The sequence below is a fragment of the Lemur catta genome, chromosome 18 (genome assembly GCF_020740605.2).
Source record: "Lemur catta isolate mLemCat1 chromosome 18, mLemCat1.pri, whole genome shotgun sequence".
In the NCBI taxonomy this organism is placed as follows: domain Eukaryota; kingdom Metazoa; phylum Chordata; class Mammalia; order Primates; family Lemuridae; genus Lemur; species Lemur catta.
The window spans coordinates 26,034,247-26,056,758 of NC_059145.1; the positions used below are offsets into that span (position 1 = coordinate 26,034,247).

At 40.7% G+C, this 22,512-nt stretch overlaps 1 protein-coding gene across 10 annotated transcripts in view; it reads left to right on the top strand.

Moving 5' to 3' along the window:
• The window catches only part of MAGI1 (membrane associated guanylate kinase, WW and PDZ domain containing 1), a 602,084-nt gene extending 579,948 nt beyond the window's left edge, over window positions 1–22,136 (top strand). For 2 of the 10 annotated variants that reach the window (XM_045530900.1, XM_045530903.1), the window contains 6 exons: window positions 245–448; window positions 10,784–10,877; window positions 11,007–11,067; window positions 12,218–12,361; window positions 14,463–14,601; window positions 18,618–22,136. In XM_045530900.1, the coding sequence (XP_045386856.1) occupies window positions 245–448; window positions 10,784–10,877; window positions 11,007–11,067; window positions 12,218–12,361; window positions 14,463–14,601; window positions 18,618–19,300 (1,325 nt within the window). In that variant the 3' untranslated portion in view covers window positions 19,301–22,136. Of the gene's footprint in view, window positions 1–244; window positions 449–10,783; window positions 10,878–11,006; window positions 11,068–12,217; window positions 12,362–14,462; window positions 16,516–16,636; window positions 18,187–18,617 lie in introns of those variants that run through there. The other 8 variants (XM_045530910.1, XM_045530908.1, XM_045530909.1 and 5 more) reach the window with 7 other exon arrangements.
• The last annotated feature ends 376 nt before the right edge of the window (window positions 22,137–22,512 follow it).

The following is a 22,512-nucleotide window of genomic DNA, read 5'->3' on the forward strand; positions in this document are numbered from 1 at the left end:
AATTTTGGGTCGGGAAGGGACTGCAGCAGTGAACTCTAGTTCCGGGGCAGTAGCTCTTTGTACAGACACCCCGAATATTGCCAATGTTTTGACCATCAGCCCAGAGCTCTCCTTTAATAACATTTGCTTAATGCTTTAATTAATTAACACTTAACCTTCTCTTTCCCTTTTCAACCCTTTTTCTCCTCCCTTCACTATATTCTCACGTAACTTAAAAAAAAAAAATTAAAACTCAATATCAAAGCAGGCAATGCATGTGTGGCTATGCCTCACAAAATAGGTCGGATTATTGAGGGGAGCCCTGCTGACCGCTGTGGCAAGCTGAAAGTAGGAGACCGGATCTTGGCAGTAAATGGATGTTCCATCACCAACAAATCTCACTCAGACATTGTCAACCTAATCAAGGAAGCGGGAAACACAGTTACCCTCCGCATCATTCCTGGGGATGGTAAAGTATACCTATTATATCTCTCTCTTTCTCTCTCTCTCTCTCTTTCTCTTCCTCTTTTATTAGTGTTCATGTACTTGGATAGTGTTGATTTAGAGGCAGCTTTATCCATCCCTAACTGAACATACCCTTTAAATAAATGTGACCATTGTTACTAAACTATACCTCACCCTCTTATTTAATTAATCCTCTAGCCCTGTGATCCTGTCTCACTGCATATATAAAAGTTTCAGAAAATCTTCAGATGCCCCCAATTTATTTTGGTTTTGGTGTCCTTGTCTTCAAAACTAGAGAATAGTTTTAATACAGGTGGTAAAGATCCCCTTATGTTTTATCTGGAAATCATTAATGATGTTTCTACCCAGTTACTGAAATTTAACTGTGTAATATGGTGACATTACAAAACCTACACCATGGCAATACTGAGCCAAAACTATGGTTTTTTTTTCCCCCTAGAATAAGTGAATGTGTCAAAGATTGATTTTGATTTAATAGGAGAATCTAAAGGTTTATACCTACTTGATTTGTCCCTAATTTTTGGATGTGGATAAAGAAAGAATTAAATCTCTATATTTTTGATAGGTTTATGTGTGCATTAAGCCAGGCCTAGCCTTGTTTGTTTGGTTGGTTAAACTTAAATCTTTGGTTCTTCTGTATAAGTGGCTATTCTGCTCCCCAGGGAACATTTGACATTGTGTTGAGTGCTAGTAGCACCTAGTGGGTAGAGGTCAGGGATGCGTTTAAACATCCTACAATAGTACACAAAACAGTCCCCCACAATAAAAAGTTACCCAGCACAAAATATCAATATTCATTTTATCAGTCATATTTAATAAAAATGAAGTTGAGACACTAATGTCATTAAGTATAGATTCTTTAGAGAATTAAGTCCTGAATATTCACTTCATCCTAAGCTGACTCTACCCTTGGGAGGCAAGTGATACTTGTTCCAAACATTTTAGATGTCTTTTTTCATTCTTGCTATGCATGTTAGAAAATAAAATACATGTTCTAAAAGTCAGTATTTCTCAAGAGAAAATGTGGTTTATAAACAGTGTGATAAAAATTCTATGTCACAGATCTGTAAAATAAACAAATTGGAGATTTTATCTGAAAGTTATTCACCAAATGAACATTTTATATACGAATTGCTAGAAGGTGAGCCTTGTAATTCAAGATTTGAGTGGTGTACTCAGTGCCTTATAGAAAAGGTAAATGCAAAACCAAATAATAAATATTTGAAAATTGTTGATTCCCAGATTACTTTCTCTGCACCAAAAATATCCCATACCAAATGTGGAGGAAAAAATTAGCTCCTTGAATAGTGGTCTACTTTAGCCCCCTTCAAATGCATGGTTAGTAATTTACCATCTGGTCTGGAGTCCATTCCACCAATTCGCCACTCCGGAAAGCTATTACAATTTAGGAAAGTGGTCACAAGATGATAGAACATAGGTTCCTAATGGAAAGGATGAAGGAAGCCAGAAGCTAAAGTGAGAAGTGATTGAGAGCCAAATGTAGCACAGGCATACCTCGTTTTCTTGAGCTTTGCTTTATTACACTTCGCGGATACTACGTTTTGTACAAATTGAAGGTTTGTGGCAGCCCTGTGTCAAGCAAGTCGATAGGAGCCATTTTTCCAGCAGCATGTGCTCACTCTGTGTCACATTTTGGTGATTCTCCCTATATATTTCAAACTTTTTTCTTACTGTATCTGTTATGGTGATTTATGAAGTGATCTTTGATACTAACATTGTCATTGTTTTGGGGTATCATGAAGCATGGCAATATAAAATGACAAACTTAATTGATAAGTGTGGTGTGTGTTCTGACTGTCCCACCAATCAGCTGTTTCCCCATCTCTCTTCTGTGGGCCTCCCTATTCCCCAAGATGCACCAAAATTAAAATTAGGCCAGTGAATAACCCTACAGTGGCCTCTAAGTGTTCATGTAAAAGGAATAGTCACATGTCTCACACTTTAAATCAAAAAGCTAGAAATGATGAAGCTTAGTGAGGAAGGCATGTTGAAAGCTGAGATAGGCTGAAAGCTTGGCTTCTTGCACCAGTTAGTCAAGCTGTGAATGCAAAGGAAAAGTTCTTGAAGGAAATTAGAAGTGCTACTCCAGTGAACACACAAATGGTAATAAAGCAAAACAGGCTTATTGCTGATAAGAGAAAGTTAGAGTGGTCTGGATGGAAGACCAAACCAGCCACGACATTGCTTTAAGCCAAAGCCTATTCCAGAGCAAGGCCCTCTCTTCAATTGTATGAAGGCTGAGAAAGGTGAGGAAGCTGCAGAAGATCAGTTGGAAGCTAGCAGAGGTTGGTTCATGAAGTTTAAAGAAAGACTGTGTCTCCATAACATAAAAGTGCAAGGTGAAGCATCACATACAAATGTAAAAGCTGCGGCAAGTTGTCCAGAAGATATAGTTGGGACCATTGATACAGGTGGCTGCACTAAATAACAGATTTTCAGTGTAGATGAAACAGCCTTCTGGCTGGGTGCAGTGGCTCACGCCTGTAATCTTAGCACTCTGGGAGGCCAAGGCGGCAGGATCACTTGAGGTCAGGAGTTCAAGACCACCCTGAGCAAGAGCGAGATCCCGTTTCTACTAAAAATTAAAAAAAGTTATCCAGGCATGGTGGTGCACACCTGTACTCCCAGCTACTCGGCAGCCTGAGGCAGGAGGATTGCTTGAGCCCAGGAATTTGAGGTTGCTGTGACCTAGGCTGACACCACGGCACTCTAGCCCAAGTGACAGAGTGAGACTCTGTCCCCAAAAAAAAGAAAGAAACAGTCTTCTATTGGAAGAAGATGCCATCTAGGACTTTCATAGCTAGAGAGGAGAAGTCAATGCCCAGCTTCAAAGCCTCACAGGACGGGCTGACTCTCTTGTTAGGGGCTAATGCAGCTCATGATTTAAGTTGAAGTCAGTGCTCATTACCATTCTGAAAATCCTAGGGCCTTCAAGAATCATGCTAAATCTACTCTGTCTGTGTTCTACAAATGGAACGACAAAGCCTGGATAACAGCACATCTGTTCACAGCATGGTGTACTGAGTATCTTTAGCCCACTGTTGACACCTACTGCTCAGAAAAAAGGATTTCTTTCAAAATATTACAGCTCATTGACAATGTATCTGGTCACCCAAGAGCTCTGATGATGGACATGTGTAAGGAGATTAATGTTTTCATGCCCACTAACATAATATCCATTCTGCAGCCCATGGATCAAGGAGTAATTTTGACTTTTAAGTCTTATTATTTAAAAACTATATTATGTAAGGAGATAGCTGCCATAGATAGAGATTATTCCTCTAATGGATCTGAGCAAAGTTAATTGAAAACTTATGGAAAGGATTCACCATTCTAAATGCCATTAAGAACATTCATGATTCATGGGAGGAAGTCAAAATATCAACATTAAGGAATTTGGAATAAGTTGATCCCAACCCTCACGGATGACTTGGAGAGGCGTTCAAGTCTTCAGTGGAGGAAGTAACTGCAAATGTGGTGGAAATAGCAAAAGAACCATTAATAGAATCAGAAGTGGAGCCTGAAGATGTGAGTGAATTGCTGCAATCTCATGGTAAAACTTGAACACATGAGGAGTTGCTTCTTATGGATGAGCAAAGAAAGTGGTTTCTTGGGATGGAATCTACTCCTAGTGAAGATCCTGTAAACATTGTTGAAATGACAACAAAGAGTTTAGAATATTCCATAAACATAGTTGATAAAGCAGCAGTAGGATTGGAGAGAATTGACTCGAGTTTTGAAAGAAGTTTCTATTGTGAGTAGAATGCTATCAAACAGCACTTCATGCTACAGAGAAATCTTTCGTGAAGGGGACAGTCAATTGATGCATTTCATTCTTGTCTTATTGTAAGAAATCGTCACAGGCACCCCAACCTTTAGCAGCCATCAATATCAAGGCAAGACCCTTCACCAGCAAAAAGATTACAACTGGCTGAAGGCTCAGATGATTATTACCATTTTTAAGCAATAAGATATTTTTTAAGTAAGTTATATACATTTTTGAGACATAATGCTATTGCACACTTAATAGACTATAGTGTAAACATAACTTTTATATATACTGGAAAATAAATTTGCATGACTCATTTTGTTGTGTGTGTTACTTACTTTATTGTGGTTGTCTAGAACCAAACCTACAATATCTCAAAGGCATGCCTGTGTATGAATTTAGACATGTTTTTCTACATGCCATGGAGAGATTTCAAAAAAACTAATCCCAAAGAACTGGACATAGCAATTGACTTGCTGGGTTTATAATTGGTAAGTCTTAATGTGGGAATGAGAACATCCAAAAAAGGAAGGAAGGAAGGAAGGAAAGAAAGTACTCCTGTGGGAAGGGCTTAGAAAAAGAGTTTGAAATCAGAAAAGACATAACTATATAGAAGAGACTTAAACTACTACAGTGCTCACAGTAGGTGTTGACTTAATTTAATAAAGTCCAATGGAAAATATTTATTTTAAAACCTTAGCGTGGAAAAAATATAATGCAAGGTGGATTATTCAATAACAGTAATAAGAAGGCAAATTAAAAATGTCAGTACTTAGAAAATATAAAATTCAAATAGATATCTCATTTGCTACCTTGGTTAGAAAAAAGTAAACATAACATTGGTACACTATAGTTAAGGATTGATATTTTCTTAAGGCAGCACATGTTCTACCAACGATGTGATTTCATTCAGGATATTTCAGGAATTCATTGCTAGGATAATAAGCTCTTCAGCAATGACTTTGTAAGTGTCAGAGGCCAGGAAAAGGGAATCAGGTCTGGCAGAGGGTGAGCGTGTGATGCTCCTGTTTTAAAACGGGATTAAAAATTGCCCTCTTAGAAGTTGAGGCAGGGGAGTTAGATTTCTGGAAAGATGCTGGAGAGATCCAGGAGAATTTTGTAAACACCTGGAAAACAGTGACCATTACAGTTTGATAGGAGAAAACCATGCTGGATCCACTTCCTCTTTGTGAAAGTGTGTTGGGCATGGTTGAATTTAGGGGAAAAGCTCTCTCTCTGTTAAGGACCTCTGGAGTCCTTCACTCTAATACTTACTTCATCAGGTAGCCAAAGACAATTTGTTTCATGAGATCTGCAAGGGAGGCTGAAGTTCTTAGAATGGTTTCTGAGCTCTTAGAAATCCATGCTGCCTGGGGCACTGGTCTCAGAAGCCCTAGGAGGCACTTTGAGAATATGCTCTGTCATCTGGCAGTGCTTGGGATCCTCTCTGAACCTGCTTCCCCATCTAGCTCATGCTTCCTGATTCTTCTCGTCATCAGTCGCCTCATTCTCTTCTCCAGTTTCACTTACCTCTGTCCTTAGTTTTCCTCCCTCTGCTTCCCCCATTTCTCTCTCATCTCTCCAACAAAAGCTCCAAAATGTGACTCCCCTTTCCTTGGCATTATTGTACGGCTAAAAGGTCTACCCTCGCAGTTCTTGGTCAGGCCGAGGTCAAGGGAGTCCTCACCCTCTCTGCTTTGAGTATCTTTAGACCAGGTTGGAAGGTGGGGCAAGGGCAGAACCTTTTCTCCTATAAGATGTGGACATGGTATAAATAAATACATCATGGCAGCACAGAAAGGCCCAGAGAACAGCTGAACATACAGAATGTGAACTTGAAATTTGAGAAGTCAAACCACGTTTGTACTATATGGAAATGCCCCGTGGAGTGGGAGTGAGACTTGAATTCAGACAGAGCAGAACCGCACTGAGCCAGACTAACATGGAACCTTCAGACTGAATCAAGTTCAAGAGAATGGAAATATTTATGAGCTTAAAAATATATTATTTGAGTTACAATCTTAAATTTATACTTCAGGTCACTCTGACTCAAAGAATTTGCTTACATAGGAGGTAGAGCTTGGCAACACAGATATTGCTGTTTCCTTGGCAAAGGCATAGAATAGTAAAAACGGCTTCCAAAACTTTTCAAATATTTATGGGATTCAATCTTTCCAACGCTGCCCCTAGATACTTATTACATATGTGTTTATGCATTAAAATATTTATGAAAGGAATGAGTGCATCCTTTGTTGATTTGCTTGGCTTTTCAATGTGGATTCCTTAAGGGAGGCTAAGGATATTAACATGGGGGAACAAGGTTAGAATTGTAATCACTTGTCACCAAGATAGGTTGAAACCCAAGATGGACGCACCTGTCAGAAAAGCAAGTGTTGTGATTTCGAACAGCCCCCAGCAGCGTCTTGAGAGCTAAGCTATGCTTTCCCTGATTCGTGATTGCTATGGAAAGTGTAGTAATATCCATTTCCATTCCTCTGGGAGAGCTAAAGTAGGTATAAACACTGCTTAATAAAGGGTATAGAGTGCTTTCTGGAATTTGTCATGAAAATATCCCATCTGTCCATCTGCCTTGCAGTTTTTTTTTTTTTTTTTTTGAGACAGAGTGTCCCTTTATTGCCCTGGCTAGAGTGAGTGCTGTGGCGTCAGCCTAGCTCACAGCAACCTCAAACTCCTGGGCTTAAGCGATCCTACTGCCTCAGCCTCCCGAGTAGCTGGGACTACAGGCATGCACCACCATGCCCAGCTAATTTTTTCTATATATATTTTAGTTGTCCAGATAATTTCTTTCTATTTTTAGTAGAGACGGGGGTCTCGCTGTTGCTCAGGCTGGTCTCAAACTCCTGACCTTGAGCGATCCATCCGCCTCGGCCTCCCAGAGTGCTAGGATTACAGGCGCGAGCCACCCTGCCCTGCCTGCCTTGCAGTTTTAAAAGTCAAATACATTGACACCTCTTTATAAACTGCTGCTGGAGGGCAGAGGGACTCGTATTCTTGTTTCAGACCCTTTTTTATTTTTTCTATTAATATCATAAGGGGCAAATTTTGCTTCAGGATAAAGCTATAATTTTTTGATAATGAGTTTCATCTCTGTATTTTAAAAAGCCAGAGAGCATTTCAACACATACAATCTTGGTTTAATTCCAAATAAAGACTTAAAAGTTTTTGAAAACAGGTATAACTGTCTTGATATAAAATCATCCTGGAAATCTAGGGTATGCTAAACATTATTTTGGTGCACTGAAGATGGCCCATGAAATCTAGCAGGCAAAGCAGGGTATTTTGTATTTTAATTAATCTACGCTACTGCTTTAGTGAAGTTACTGTTATTTATGCAGTAAAATAAAAATGTTTGTCATTTGAAAGGAATGTACCAATTAAATATGATTTCTTTGATACCAACATATAATTTCCACAGAAACAGAATAACTAAATGTTAACTATCAGGTGGGTCCTGGGTTTAATCCAAGCAAGTCTACTTACTCTCTGAGTGACCTTTGGACATGTTACTTACATTTTCTGTGCCTCAGTTTCTCCATCTGTAAACTGGGAGCAATAATTGCACCTAATTTTATTGAGTGGTAAGAATCAAATGAAATAGATGTGGTAATGATCTTAGCACAGTGCTTGGCACATTGTAAATGATCATTAAATGGTGGTGGTTTGTAAAAGAGGAAAAACAAGGAAGGGATGAAAATTCAGCAAGCTCAAATAGACATTTGCATGTTAAACATTAACTTTTAAAATGTTTAAAGTTAAGCTTCAACCCAAAGAAAAGTTCATATAAACGGAAAATAGCAAATAAAAGATAGGAGGAAAATTAATAAAGGAATTTCATATGTGTGTTGAGTGATTATCTGTTATAGCTCATCAAATCACGAAAGCAGAAGAAATATAAAAACCGTTTCAGAATAGGATCTGATCTGCCTAGAAAACTCTGGCTACCAACAGCACACAAGAACACTAAAGGGGAACCTCTGTACAGTTTGGTAATTATAATCACTTTAATAACAAGGAAACATTCTTTTTAGTATGCTGATTATGATTTTGAACAACCTTGTGACTTTCTCAGCCTCCACAAAGTTAATTACAATGAGCAAGATGAAGTTTGTTAAAAGACCAACACATGTGTTTATGAAAGTTCTGGTGAGTCATACTGGCAGGCTGTCTAGTCTGTCCCTTGGGCGTACTTTATCAAGTACCACTGAGATTCAACACCTTGTTTCTACTGGTTGGCTGTCCTTGAATGGGACTCATATAAAGGAAATAGTGTCCCTCCCTGGACTCTGAAAAACAAAATTAATTTATATTGTAATAGTAGTCTTAAAAATGTACCAATAATATGCTTTTAATATTATAATAATAAATACATGCTATCAAAAATATGCTAATCATTTTTGAGCAGTTTTTACATACAATCCCAAATACATTCCTCTTGGATAATCTTTGTACCGACTTCCTTAGATACTTCTGTTATCAGATGAGAAAACTGAGGTACGGAAGGTTTAAGTAACTGTGCTTAAGTCCCAGCCAGTAAATTGCAGAGCCTAGGATGAGAAGCCAGATAGTCCGACTCCAGAATCTGACCTACTAATCATTATTCTAAACTGTCTCCCAACGAGCTTAGGATGACCACAAGGCGTGTTGGTATAGTAAAGGCTCTGCTCTGAGTGGTCTACAGAGAAAACACAGACACACAGACTTTACCTTTGTTTCACCCATTATTTCCCAAACTTAATTGAGCACAGGTTCTTTTCCCTCAGAATCTGTAGAAACATTTGGTAAAGCAGATTGTGGGAAACATCGTTCTAAAACATGGATCAGATTCACATAACAATTCATTTGACATAGTAAATGAATTGTGCCTTAGCTATAAGAATAACAGGCTTTTAAGATTGGAATATAAACTTTTGAAGTCATATTTCAACTTTCTCATTTTGCAGAGAGTTTAAATAACTTACATAAATTGCCATAGTAATAAATAAAAAGCAGTAGTGGCAAGGGCCATAGCTGCAGTAAGTGTGTGTTGAGTACTAACTGTATATCAGGCACTATATGCAACATTTCATGTACTGTTACCCATGAGAAGGAGATTATTGTCATCATTCCCTTTCACTAGATAAGAAAAATGAGGCATGTAGCTAATGAGTAGAGGAAAAGGGGGTTTGAGCCCAGGTCTGAATCCCAAGCCCATGATTTTAACCACTACGTGTAATGAAAATCAAATAACAGGAAGCCAGACCCAAGCTGAGTAATATCCTTAGGAAATTAAAATAGAAGATAGACCACAAGGAGTTGGGATTTATGGGACGTCTTTTGTTCCAGGACTCCAGTGGAGAGAGAGACGTATTCCAGGTTTCCCAGTTTGGAGGACCTAACATATTTTCCTATAGAAACCTTATTATACTTGACAGATATATGTATTCAACAAACAGTGTGTCTACTATGAACTAGAAACTGGAAACTTCTAGACTTCCTGGTGCATTATGAATTCAGTGGGCATTTATAGGCTAATCTTAGAACCTAAACACCAAATTTAGCATTATCTTTATTAGAAAACATATGCCAAGTTCCAGTCAACCTAAAATTAAATATTAAAAGTACAACATGCTCATAGTTGGTTACTGCCTGCCTTGATCTTAATGGAGAAATTATTAGTAAAGAACATACAACCATTACTATATGAATGATTCAGTTTTAATACATGCATGTTAGTGTGCAGCCTGTACTCAGGAGTGTTTTCGGGTTCTGGATCTCCAAACTTCTAGAGATTGATGAAGTTGCTTACGAATGTGATTAGTGAAGAAGAAAGTCAATTTATATAGAAATATATTCATTACATGAGGATGGCTTCGTGATTTATGCAACTTATATTGACAAACTCTGGCTCTAAATAATGCAAGTTTTAGAATTAATCTTTCATGAATGATACTAGACGAGATCTGTCAAAAGTTCCATATTTTCAGTCGTGCTTCATTAAAAGCAATGGGTAAGAAAGTGGATATAATGTATGTGCATTTAACAAGATGTTAGCATACTTCCAATTTTAATATTTACTTGAGGAAGTCAAGCAGACTCCCTAAATACTGCTGATAAATTGCAGGATACATTAGCTAAGAAATTTATTATCAGCCTGTAAAATTCTGGAAGTTAATTCTGGTATGGTGCAGTGTTTTGATGGGACTATTGTTTTTTAGGGGCAGGGGGAGCAGTGAGGGACATCTACCTTTGCTACGACTTCAGAGCAGTGTTTTCTTTGGCAAACTCTGTATTTCATTTGTGGGGATGTCTTTTGGGGAGGAGGGTCATGGGGGCATATTTGGCCCATATCAGAGAAGATCTGAGAATGGTTTATTAGACTCCCAATTGTTTAGAAATTTGAGTCAAGCCATTGAAATGATGACAGAGAAGTCAGGCTTGTTCTTCAGATACAGGGCTTCTGCACACCTCCTAGTTGAGTGATGTGTTCTCCTGGGCCTTCATTTCTTTATGCTCTGTCCCTTCCTACAGAGTCCTCGAATGCCACCTTGCTGACCAACGCGGAGAAGATTGCTACTATCACCACCACACACACCCCTTCTCAGCAAGGGGCCCAGGAGACACGGTCAGATATCGCCTTGGTTTCTTTTGTTAAAGGGGGAAAAAGTAACTCCCGGCATGACAGTACATGTCCTTGCTTCTGTCTCAGTTTCCCCTTGGGTTGCCCTTACATTTATTTCTCTCGCTTTGGCAGGAGCACCACCAAACCAAAGCAGGAATCTCAGTTTGAGTTCAAAGCATCCCAGGCAACACAGGTGAGGGTCATTTCTCTTTTTTCTCTGTATACTTGGCACATTTCCTTCCAACTTTCTGAAGCTATTTTTGTAAGATATTTTTAAAAACAAAGTTAATTCAAAATAAATATCCTTTTGTGAGGGGATTTACCAAATACGTACTTACATTTGATTGCTTTAGGAAATGACGTTTTATTTCTCTACCTTTGAAAAATATTCCTAGACATCCTTTTTGAGGGAAAAAAAAACAAACAAAATGAAAAACGGTAATTGTCACAAGGATCAGTGATCAGAGAAAGAGCAGAGCAGCTAACCTATGCTCATAGTACTCATAAATGTGTTTCTGCCAAAAAAAGTTGTCTTTTTGATAAGGTATTTCTCAGGCTTGTGAATTTCAGGTGAGACTCATAAAACAAAATATCTGCCCCTCAGGATGGTAAAAAGAGGGTGTGCAGATAATAACAAATGAAACAAATTTGGGAAACATTGGGTAATGCAAAGCTAAACAGATTCCTTTTTTTTTTTTAATATATGTGTGTGGGGTTTTTTTTCCCCTTACAGACAGGGGTCTCACTATGTTGCCCAGGCTGGACTCAAACCCCTGGGCATAAGTGATTCTCCTGCCTCAGTCTCCCTATTACCTGGGACTACAGGCAGTGCCTGGCTAGGTTCCTTTTTTTCCTAGCTGCCTCAGGGCCTTCAGTAGTCCCTTTGTGATTCTCCTTGACCATGAGGAGAACCATTCCCCACACCTGTAGAGGTTGTTATTGGTATCCTAATAAGGGTATTGCTAGCATTTATCAGACATGGGTCAGGGAGGCTGAACATCCAGCAGTCAGTGGGATGGTTTCATGTAATGAAGAATTTTCCTGCCCCAAATGTGAATTGCAGCCTCACTGATCAAACTGTAATACATGTAGGTTGTGTTAAATACATGCATGTATGTATATAGGCATTCTCATAAATGTTTTCAAATTCTGGATCTGCAACTCTTGAGATTAATGAAGATTAATCAAGATGGTTAATAAATAATTAAGAATCACCAAGAAGGGGATAGGGACTATGCCTTTTTGGCAAATCAGCATAATTGAGAATGTTTGGGAAGAGAAGGAGAGTAATGTGTGTGTATATAAGTTCTCCCAGAATGATTGCATTTCATTTCTTCAAATAGGAGCAAGATTTTTACACTGTGGAGCTGGAAAGAGGAGCCAAGGGATTTGGCTTTAGTCTTCGAGGGGGCCGAGAGTATAACATGGACCTCTATGTTCTGCGCTTAGCAGAGGATGGTCCTGCAGAAAGGTGTGGAAAGATGAGGGTAAGTAGGGAGAGGAGTCTGGAGTAGATGCAAGTAAGCCACATGCAGTGACTGCTTGACATGCGTGGTTAGAATGTTCCTGTTCAGAATTACATTTTCTGCTGCTTTCAAGATACTCTAAATGCATGACTCCCACCCTCCCGTTTGTTTCTCCCTAAAGCGTGGTTAGTTGTAGCTGTTAAAGTTGGTTGAGCCCTTCCAACCCTTTGGAGTTGAATGAAAGATTAAAATGACTTCTAAACATACTAAAGTAGACATGTTCTGAATTCCATTTCCATAGTTTTTATGATTAATTTCATGAGGCAGGTACATCACATCACAGGAATGCCTGGGTATCCCAGAGTACTTAGAGATCAAGAAAGCCACGTGGCTCTGTAGATTCTGGATGGCAAACTCAAACTCCATTCATTCTCTAGCCAGTCCCCAGCTGTCTTACCCCAGCCTCCAAAAGCAAGTCTCCTCAGCTTCAGCGAAGGGCCAATGGCTCCATGGCATGAATAGTCAGAGTTGCACTGAAGTAGGCAAAGCTGCAAATTTTAAATACATACATGCCAAAAGTCTGCTCTGCTCTGTTTCACTGTCTGATACCTATTACTACAAATGAATGTGCTTGTCTCCTGGGCAGATTAGCTGATAAGAAAAGATGAATCATGTACTCATCATAGATAGGTCACGTAGATTAAGTTGTACACATGGAGAGCCATTTGCAGCAAAGTAAAAAATCAAGACAGATCAGGAACGGTAAAAAGTGAATGAAATTGAGCAGAAAGAGAGGAAAACTGACCCAGAGTGAGGAACGTAATATTTGTATATAAGCCACAATCTAGATTTTTAACTTTCTTCAGACTGAATTGTTTAACATTTTTTTAATTAAATAAGTAGACCACAAATGTGGTTTAAGAGAATTAAACAGTGAAAAATGGTGCATAGTAAAAATAGTTTCCAGTGTCAAACAGTATACCAGTTTCTTATATATCCTTCCTTTTTGCATATGCATGCACAATTTGTACACATACAAGGGAAGATATGCAGTGGTGTGTATGTCTTTTGTTTGAATTTCAAACACAAGGGATTTATTTTTCCTTGTCTTTTAATCACTAAAGTTTCTGATTGAATGAAATAGTATTATCATGACATTTTGTATAAGGGTGTATATGGTTCACACGACATGTTTACATATATTATCCAGTTTGAACCCTGCAGCTTGGTAGGCATGGATGTTGTTAACATCCCCTTCTACAAATGTGGAAGTGGACTGTAGGAAGTCAAAGGACTTTGAGCAAGATTGCTTAGCTACCAAGTGATAGGATTCATTCAAATTCAGGGCTTTAGACCCCAAAGCCAGAGCGCTTTTCCTCTTCTTCCTCGTAGAATGTAAGCTCCATTTGAGTAGGGATCTGGCCTATCTCTTTCACTCCTTTATCTCCGGTGCCTAGAAAAGTGGCTGACACAAAGTAAATGCTGGAGTCAATGTGTCAACCAGGATTATGGTCTCATCTGAAGTTACGTGGGGAAGGGTTTGTTTCTAAGCTCACTCACCTGGTGGTTATCAGGATTCAGTGCCTATTGGGCTCCGGCCAGAGCCCTCCCTCATGTCCTTATCATGGGACTCCATAGGACAGCTCATGACGTGCATCAAAGTGAGCAAGTAAGAGAACAAAGTAGGACAGATGCCAAAATCGTTCCATAACCTAATCTTTGAACTGACATCTTATCATGTTTGCCATATTCTACTTCATAGAACCAAGTCACCAGATCCGGCCCACATTCAAAGGGAAGATCACACAGGATGTGAATCCAGGAATCAGTGGGTGCTGTCCTGGAACCAACCTACCATGTCTTCCTTCCCACAACAATTACCATTCCCTTTACTGCTCTCTTTTCCTTTTGTAGCAACTAACACTGGCATAAATGTATTTTCTAACTTTTTTGTTAATTATTTTTTGCTCATTAGAATAAAATCTCCATGAAGGCAGAGATTTTTGTTTATTTCACGGGTGCATCCAGAGCAATGGAAGATTTTCTGGAACGTGCTTAATAAATATTGGGTGAATCAGTAAGTGAATTTGAAATCTCACCTTGTTCTCCCTTGCTTTGGCAGATTGGCGATGAAATTTTAGAGATCAATGGCGAGACCACCAAAAACATGAAGCATTCTCGGGCCATAGAACTGATTAAGAATGGTGGCCGCAGAGTTCGTCTGTTTCTGAAGCGGGGAGACGGCTCGGTACCAGAATATGGTGGGTCAAACTATGAAAACATTCCTTCCTTCCCTGGCATGACTCCATGACTTTGTCTCCAGAACGGCAGCGGGAAAGCCCTTTTTGTCTCCCCTATTCACCAGTGTCTTACCAGCCTCTCGCACCATGTGATTATTTGCCTCGCTTGTTCTGAAACCTCTACACATTTCATCCTTTTGCTTGCTTACGTGGACTGGGGCATGGCCTAAGACAAGATCTTTATAGCCCCCTTTCTGATAATCAGAGAGAACATTTTGTCTAGTCCGACCAAGAGCGAAGGAATGTTTGTTTGAACTGTGCCAAACTGTTTCTCAAATCCAATTGTTAGCACAAAATGACTACATACTCCTTTTAAGAAGCAGGAAAGCAGGTTTCCTGAGTGATACGTTGAGGCACAATTTTTTTTTCCCTCTTTTTTGGTTACTTGCTGTTCTTTATTTAAGAGGCGTGAAATTTTGAGAGATTGGGGGGGCTTTGCTCACCTCCTTTATGCTCTGTATACAAACGATACTTCTCCATCCCCTCAACTGGTCTCTTCCCCCAGATCAGACCACCTGAGCCCACTACTATCAAACAAGCAAACAAACAAAAACTGTTGCTATATTAGCCATATGTTTTTGAATGCTAATGCTCAGCTTGAGGGAAACACATGACTATACCTTTCCTATGAGGAAAGCCAGGTTACACAAAGAGCTCCTTCGTCATGTCTTTAGACTTGATTTGAGTAGACAGCAATGGTCTTTACATAGCTTAGTGTTCTGACGGCAAAATTTTGTATATTATAATAATGTCCTATTTATTTGAGATTCTTGTTTAAAATTAAAAAAAAAGAAAAGCTATGCCCTAGATGTAGGGCTTTTTTTTGCCCAACCAAAGGTCTAAAAAAGTTTCTATAGAAACTGTGATTGAATGGTCCCCATATATGTTGGTCCCCTTTATTCGGGATTTACCTGTTACCACCCTCTTTTCCAAAAGTCATTCTGCACAATTCCCAGTTGTACTTGGAACCCGATGAGATGCTTAATTCAGATGCAGCTCAAGCGGAAGGGTAGCTCCCTTGAAGGGGCAGCCTTCCCAGGTGTTGGACATTTGTACAGGTGCAAAATACAAGGGTTGTGAGGTACTGGGTGGGAGGGTGGGCATCAAATGAGGCCCCCTTAGACATGGCCAACCACAGGGGAAATATTTCAACAACATTAAGATGCCATGGCTGCGCACTGTACTAAACTTCTGACCGTTAGGTGTATTGATGCCACTGAAACTGTGTAACATTGTCTCCCTTTTCTGTCTTCCCTCTGCTTCTGTTGGATGTGATCTTTCATTTGAGAGTCATCATCAGTAACCTGTGTACCTTCTCAAAACCTGTGTCTGTTGCACTGAGGATGAAAATCCAACACTAACAAATGTTCTTTGGGCTAAAAATAAAGATCATTTAAATACACGGTTTTCCAAGAAGGGTTGAACATGCCAGGGTTGTGCTGCTGTAATGTCTCCATGCGTCATTTGGACTAAATCTCTCTAATTCTATTGATTAGAGTCACAAATGGGTTATAATATGTTAAGTTCCAATATTTTTCTGACTTGATTGGAACCTGCTTCTCTGTGAGGCTATTTTTGTAATGAGTTTTTTGTACTTAATTTAACTGCCGCGGTCTTTTGGGTGGGGTGGAGGGAGGGGACTTTGTTCTTTGGTTGTTTATTGTTAATGCTCTCCTATGCCAACCTGTCATTGTTCCAGTTGTTTGAAACAAAACAAAGCAAAACAAAAAAAAGGATGCATCCATTGTCTGGGTTCTCGAGTCATCTATGGCTGTCTAAAAACGTCACTGTTCCGATTGCGGTCTCTGCAGCCTTATTTGAGTGTTGCCTTAGACTGTCTGACTGGACAAATAAACTCTCTTTGCCCTATGTTAACAAATGCAGATTTTTTTTTTCTTTCCTCTTTGTTATAGGGAATCTAAATGTTCAACTTTTTCTCTTTCTCTCTTTCTCTTTCTCTCTGACTGTTCTTGGTGCTGGGCCCTCCCTTCTACAGCGATGATACCTCCTAATATCGCTGCATGTATGAGAAATGAAAAGCTCGGGGAGGCTTGCTTCTACCTTATGGGCCATAATCAAACTACGGTTTGTAGCTCAATCAATACTAGGTGTTTCTGTGCTGTGGCCTAATTTCCTCATTGCTTCTGCTTAGCTCTATTTTGATATGTTTGGCAATTCATTCTGAGCACCCTGCGTTCTTTGAATTGTAAGTACACCGCTGACCCTGTTGAAGTGTTGCTGTCCCTGATCTTAAAAGTAGGCATAAGACTCCAAGATTAGATTTACACTACTGATATAAGTACCTTCCCTCACCCACATCGTCAAATGACCTGTATTGAGAACCTGTTCTTGTTCATTCTGGTAGCCCACCCAGCATTTAGAAAGAATGATATATCACAGAGCTCTCACCTGGGTAGATAGTCAGGAAGATGAGATTTCCTGGTTGGTCAGGTATCTCTTTGCAAACCACAGCCCGTGGGCCCAAGTCCTGTCCGCAGCCTGTTTTTGTAAGTAAAGTTTTATTGGCACATAGCCACGCCCACTTCTTTTATGTGTTGCCTGTGTTTTTATACTGCGAGGGTAGAGTTAAACAGTTGCAACAGATACTATGTGGCCCAAAAAGCCCAAAATATTTACTCTCTCCCTTTAGAAAAAAATTGCTGACCCCTGCTTTAGGCTTTTTTTATTGCTTTTGTTAAAACCTGCCCTAGGTTTTGGGAGATCACTCATGAAACAGCTAAATTGCTAAATATTGATCTCGTTGCCTCGTGAAAGATCCTTAAAGAGCCGCAGTGATCCCCTCGTTTTGACTGTCACACCAGTCTGCTCTCCAGACTGCAGCACATCATTTCAGGCGCCTGTGCTGGAATGGCATCACGTGTGTGACTTGTTAGGTTTCGTTGCCAACAAAGCATCCCCGCTTTGAAGGAGCTCTCATAAATTCAGGACACTGCCTAAAACATTTGCAGTGTCATTTCAGATCGTTTAATAATGATGAACAGAAGGCATCATGGGCTGCCCTGCTCGATGTTATAAGAAGCAGTCCGGTGACTCCAAGCTCCTAGATAACCTTATGACTGCCTTGGATATCATAAAGAAAAAGTGCCCCTTAAGGATTTTATCAGAGCCCCATCGAATTTCAGATGTGTACCTAACAACCTCTCTTCCCTTCCCTTTTATCTCTTAGAACACTCCACATTTTATAGACAGCTCCTGATTTATAAAGTTACACAAAGGTAGAGAAAGTGGTTGAATAACACACACACAAGTAGAGAGAACAGTTGAATGAGCCCTCCCGCACACGCCACATTTGCCAGCCATTAACAACCGGCCAGCATGTTGCCTCCATAAGGCCCTTTGCCAGCCCCCCTGGATTATATTTTAAAATAGAAGCACACTGAGCATACAGTAAAAGGCCTAAGTCCTGAGTATATAGTGCAGATTTTCCACCTCCATACACGCCCATTTAATCACCGTCCAGATGAGACACAGACTCTTTGCCCCTGCCCCTCCCAGATTGTTTTTAAACCCCATCAAAACAAGTATTCTTTAAGGGAAGGAATATTTTCTTTCTTGGGGTGGGGGAGGGGTGGGGCAGGGGTGGGGCAAGGGGGAGGGGTTGGCAGGGGGAGGGGTTGGCGGGGGGGGAAGAGGAGGGGGGAGTCGAGGAGGGGGAGTTTTGATATTTCTAGACTATTTGGGTTGTGTCTTTAAAGACTAAAATCATGACTGATTGTATACGTTCTTTAACGATCTGTGTCTTGAGCTTAGAGAACAGTCAGCTAGATCCTGAAAGCCACAAGTACTAGTTGTTAACCTTAACTAGTCGCAGTTATTAACCGAGATTCAGTTGGCTTCGATTCTGACTGCTTTAACTGTTTGTCGGGACTAATGAGGGGGCAAGTGCGGGCGGGCGCGGGGGCAGGAGCCGCGGGGCGCTGGCACCAAACTGTCGCTCTCCTTTCTCGCCCCCGCAGACCCCGGCAGCGACCGCGGCGGCCCCGCCGGGCCCCAAGGCGTTCCGGAAGTGAGGGCCGCGCCGGGCGGCCGCCGGCAGCACCCGTCGCCGGAGTCCAGTCCCCCACCCGATCTTCACAAATCATCGCAGCATGGGGAAAAGCGGGCACACGGGAACGACGCGAAGGGCAGCAGGGAGCACAGCGGACGACCCAACGACCACCACACCTGGAATGGGACCTGTCGCCGGGCCGAGGGGCGCAGGGACGCGCGGGCGGAGCGCACGGGGAGGCGCAGGGAGGGCGCCCGCAGCGCCGACGGCTCCCTGGAGAGGAGGGAGAAGCCCGGGAAGAGAAGGGAGGTGTCTCCGGAGAGGCGGCGACAGCGCTCCCCGACCCGCCGGGGGGACGGCTCGCCCGGCCGTCGGCGACGGTCCCTCGAGAGACTCCCGGAGCCCAGGTCCCCGGAGCGGCGGAGAGGCGGCTCCCCCGAGAGGAGGGCGAAATCCACCGACCGGAGGCGCGCGCGGTCCCCCGAGCGCAGGAGAGAGCGGTCACTGGACAAAAGGAACCGGGAGGACAAAGTCAGCCGCCGAGACAGGGAAGACGCTGATCCGAAGCAGGATGCCGGCAGAAGTGCCAGACACGCCCCGGAGCAGAGGAGGCGACCGTACAAAGAATGTAGCACCGACCTCAGTATCTGAGACCCCCAATCACATTCCAACCTTTACCGTGTCAAAGGTTCTAAGAGGCAGGTCACAAACCTGAGATAATTTAGTTTCTTACCTAAATGAAGCATCTGACACCTGATGATCCTATGAATAGCAACAAACATTTTATGCGTTTGAAATCTTATAAGAAAAAAAATATATATGAAAAGTGTTGTGCCTGATGTATAATATTAAAGAAAGTATTTTTAAATGCATACTTTTTTGGAAATTATTTGCCAAATGCTGGCCCAAAGGGATATAAATTTTGTTTCTACGTAAACTGTAGAATTGTCAAAAATTTTTCCCTTTTTTTGGGCAATCTTTTTCTCTCCTGGTTAAATGGGGCTGTTAATAATTTCCCTTACTTAGAGAAAATGATCAAGTTTAATTAATTTTATATAGACTGTTATGTAGTGATGTAGTGCTATACTGTAGTCAGGAGTTTTTCTTAAAAGCAAAGAGCAAAAAGGCAAAGTTCTATTTGTAAAAGCTGAGGACCCTTTGGGATGAATTAGGATTGCCAGTGATCCTAAAATTAAGCAAACTGTATGACGAGACTACTATTGCAAATGAAGGATATTTATAGCTAAAGTATGCAACACAAAGAAATTTTATACTCTTGAGTTATAGTTGGTTCAGAAGACAGTTTGTACTCTCCCTGGCCCAGGAAGGCACAGAGACAAGACAGTTGGCCACCATTACCCAAAGAACAGCCTAAGCACAGACAGGTTCTTCAGCATCTCCAACATCCAATAAGATCTCATTTAAGGCAATGCCACCGCAGCTTTGCTCAACAACTAGAAGGGACAGACAACAAAAATCTGTGTTGTCTGATTTGAGGCTGAATACTAGATGGAATGGGGGACAGTGTGCCCAATGTGAGGGAGACATGAGATGCCCGATATGGAAAGTGTGTGCCCCCTTTTTAGCATAAGCCCACGGTTGCCCTTTGCCAAACTGGGGAGGAGGGAATGAGCCTTGGTGGAAGGAACCTCTCTGTTGATATTTAAAGAAGTGAGGGTTGGGGGTGCTCATTCTTGGAAATGCCAATTTTCTTTGAAACCATAATCAAAGTCTCTAGGTTGCTGGAAGGGAAAGGAAGGAAGTGATCTCAGTGGTTCTAGATCTGGTTGGGAAACTTCTGCCCCATGACTCTTGTCTTTTGAGTCTTTGGACAGCAGCACAAAACATAACCATTTTTCTTTTTACAAAGACCCATTCTTTTTGATCCCGAAGGAGGTGTGGTTGGGTCGGCCGTAGCCCCGGGATGTGGTTTAAATGGATTACTGCCTAGCTGAGCCAAAACGTTTGCTTGTACCTGTTGGACCACTACAGCAAACCGCTGCTTACAGTGCATTGTGTATTTCCGTAGTACTGTTTTGCATCTTCCATACAGACACAAAACTTTGCAAGTCAATCACTGTTGTTCCCATGGTACTGTAAAAAAAAAAAAACAAGAAAAAAAGAAAAAAAAAAAGAAAACCAGCCAATCATTGTGTGTACAGAGTTAAAAATTGTAACTAACAGAGCCTGTTGGAAAAAAAAAAAAAAAACAACTGTTGCCTTTTTTCTTGTATAAAAGAGAATTTATGACAAAAATTTAGCTGTGAGGAATGTGATATGTGTTTATATTTCTGAATATGGAACAAATTGATTCATGGGGGTATATTTTAATGTAAACTAAATCAGGTATGTAAAGTTGTTTTAAAATGGGAGACTATATAAGTAATTCTCTAAAGCTTTAGTTGGTTTGAATATCATCATTTCCTCCATGGTGAGCCTGCTTGTGAATTATTAAGCACTTGTTTGCATTCTCTGTTCTTCACTCATTTATTTCTTGCAGTGTGCTATGGACTTAATGCTCTTTCTGTATTGATGAAAAGCAGTATGTGGGCCAATCTTTTTATAAAACACTATGCATATATAAATATTACATTGTTCATAGCTTTATTTGACTTATGGGTTTATACATAACATTAGAATGAGTAGCTATAGTTGTGTGGACATTTATAAAACAAGCTACTTTCCTGGAACAGACACAATGTACATTCTGTAGCTAAAAAGGAGGAAAAAGTCTGTGAATGCTATTTTTATTATTAAAGTTTTCCATACAAAGCATACATTGAGCTGTAGTAGTAAGGCTGAGGAAGAGTACAACTGAATAATGATGTTCTTTTTCATCAAGTTCCTAAGAGCCAATTTGGAGATTTTATTCCTAAGGCTCCACTACCAGGATTTTTCTCACTAGTTCTGGCAAAATCTGTGATGTTAAATGACCGATGCTCTCATTTGTGGTCCAGAGTTTTAAATAAATGCAATCAGAGTGGATCTCTGGAGTGCATCCTGAAGTTAACATCTTGATGTCTGTCTTGTAAGAAATGATATTTGACATTTCAAAATCTGTGTTCTACCCACCTGGGCTTGTCTCTGTCCGTGAAGACTTTTGATCTGACAATTTCACCTGAATTCCACACACCAGATTTGCTTTGGAAGTATTGTACTGTACAGGGACTATGCATTAAGCAGAAAGATATAGTCTTATTTGAACTACTGTAACCTTACGTTGGAAACTGATTCTTGTGAGCCTACTTTCCTTATCCCCCCCACTTCATGTAAATGTCTTGGTGAGAGATGATGGATGAGTATTTTGTATGATTAAATCAAACCATTTAAATCAATCAAAGTCCCCTCCATTACACAATTGATGCCTGAAAGAATGTTGGGGGGAAGACTCAACACCCTACTTGTATTTTTTAAGTTTCTTTGTGAAAGATTTTTTAATGCATTTTTACTGTAAAAATACATGGAAATGTATGCATTCCATAACCACTATTGCTTCTGGATTGATATCTTCCTTGTCTCCTTCTTGTCTCAAATGTATCAGGGTCAAGTAGTCAGTTGAAGGCACCTGACTTGCAATGGCATTGTGCTGACAGAGCAGGAGCTATGCCTTTGCAGTGGTCTAGTGCCTTGCTACTCAAAGTGCTGCCTGCGGACCAGCTGCCTCCTCATCACTGGGAGCTTGTTAGAAATGCAAAATCTCAGGCCCCACTGCAGACCTAGTGAGTCAGAAGGTGCATTTCACAAGATCCTCAGCTAATTCATACACACTGGAAAGTTTGAGCAGCACGGTAGAGCATAGAGCCCTGGTAATAAAGCAAACCCTGCCAAGCCGAGAGCTTCATCACTTCCTGTGTGATTCTTGG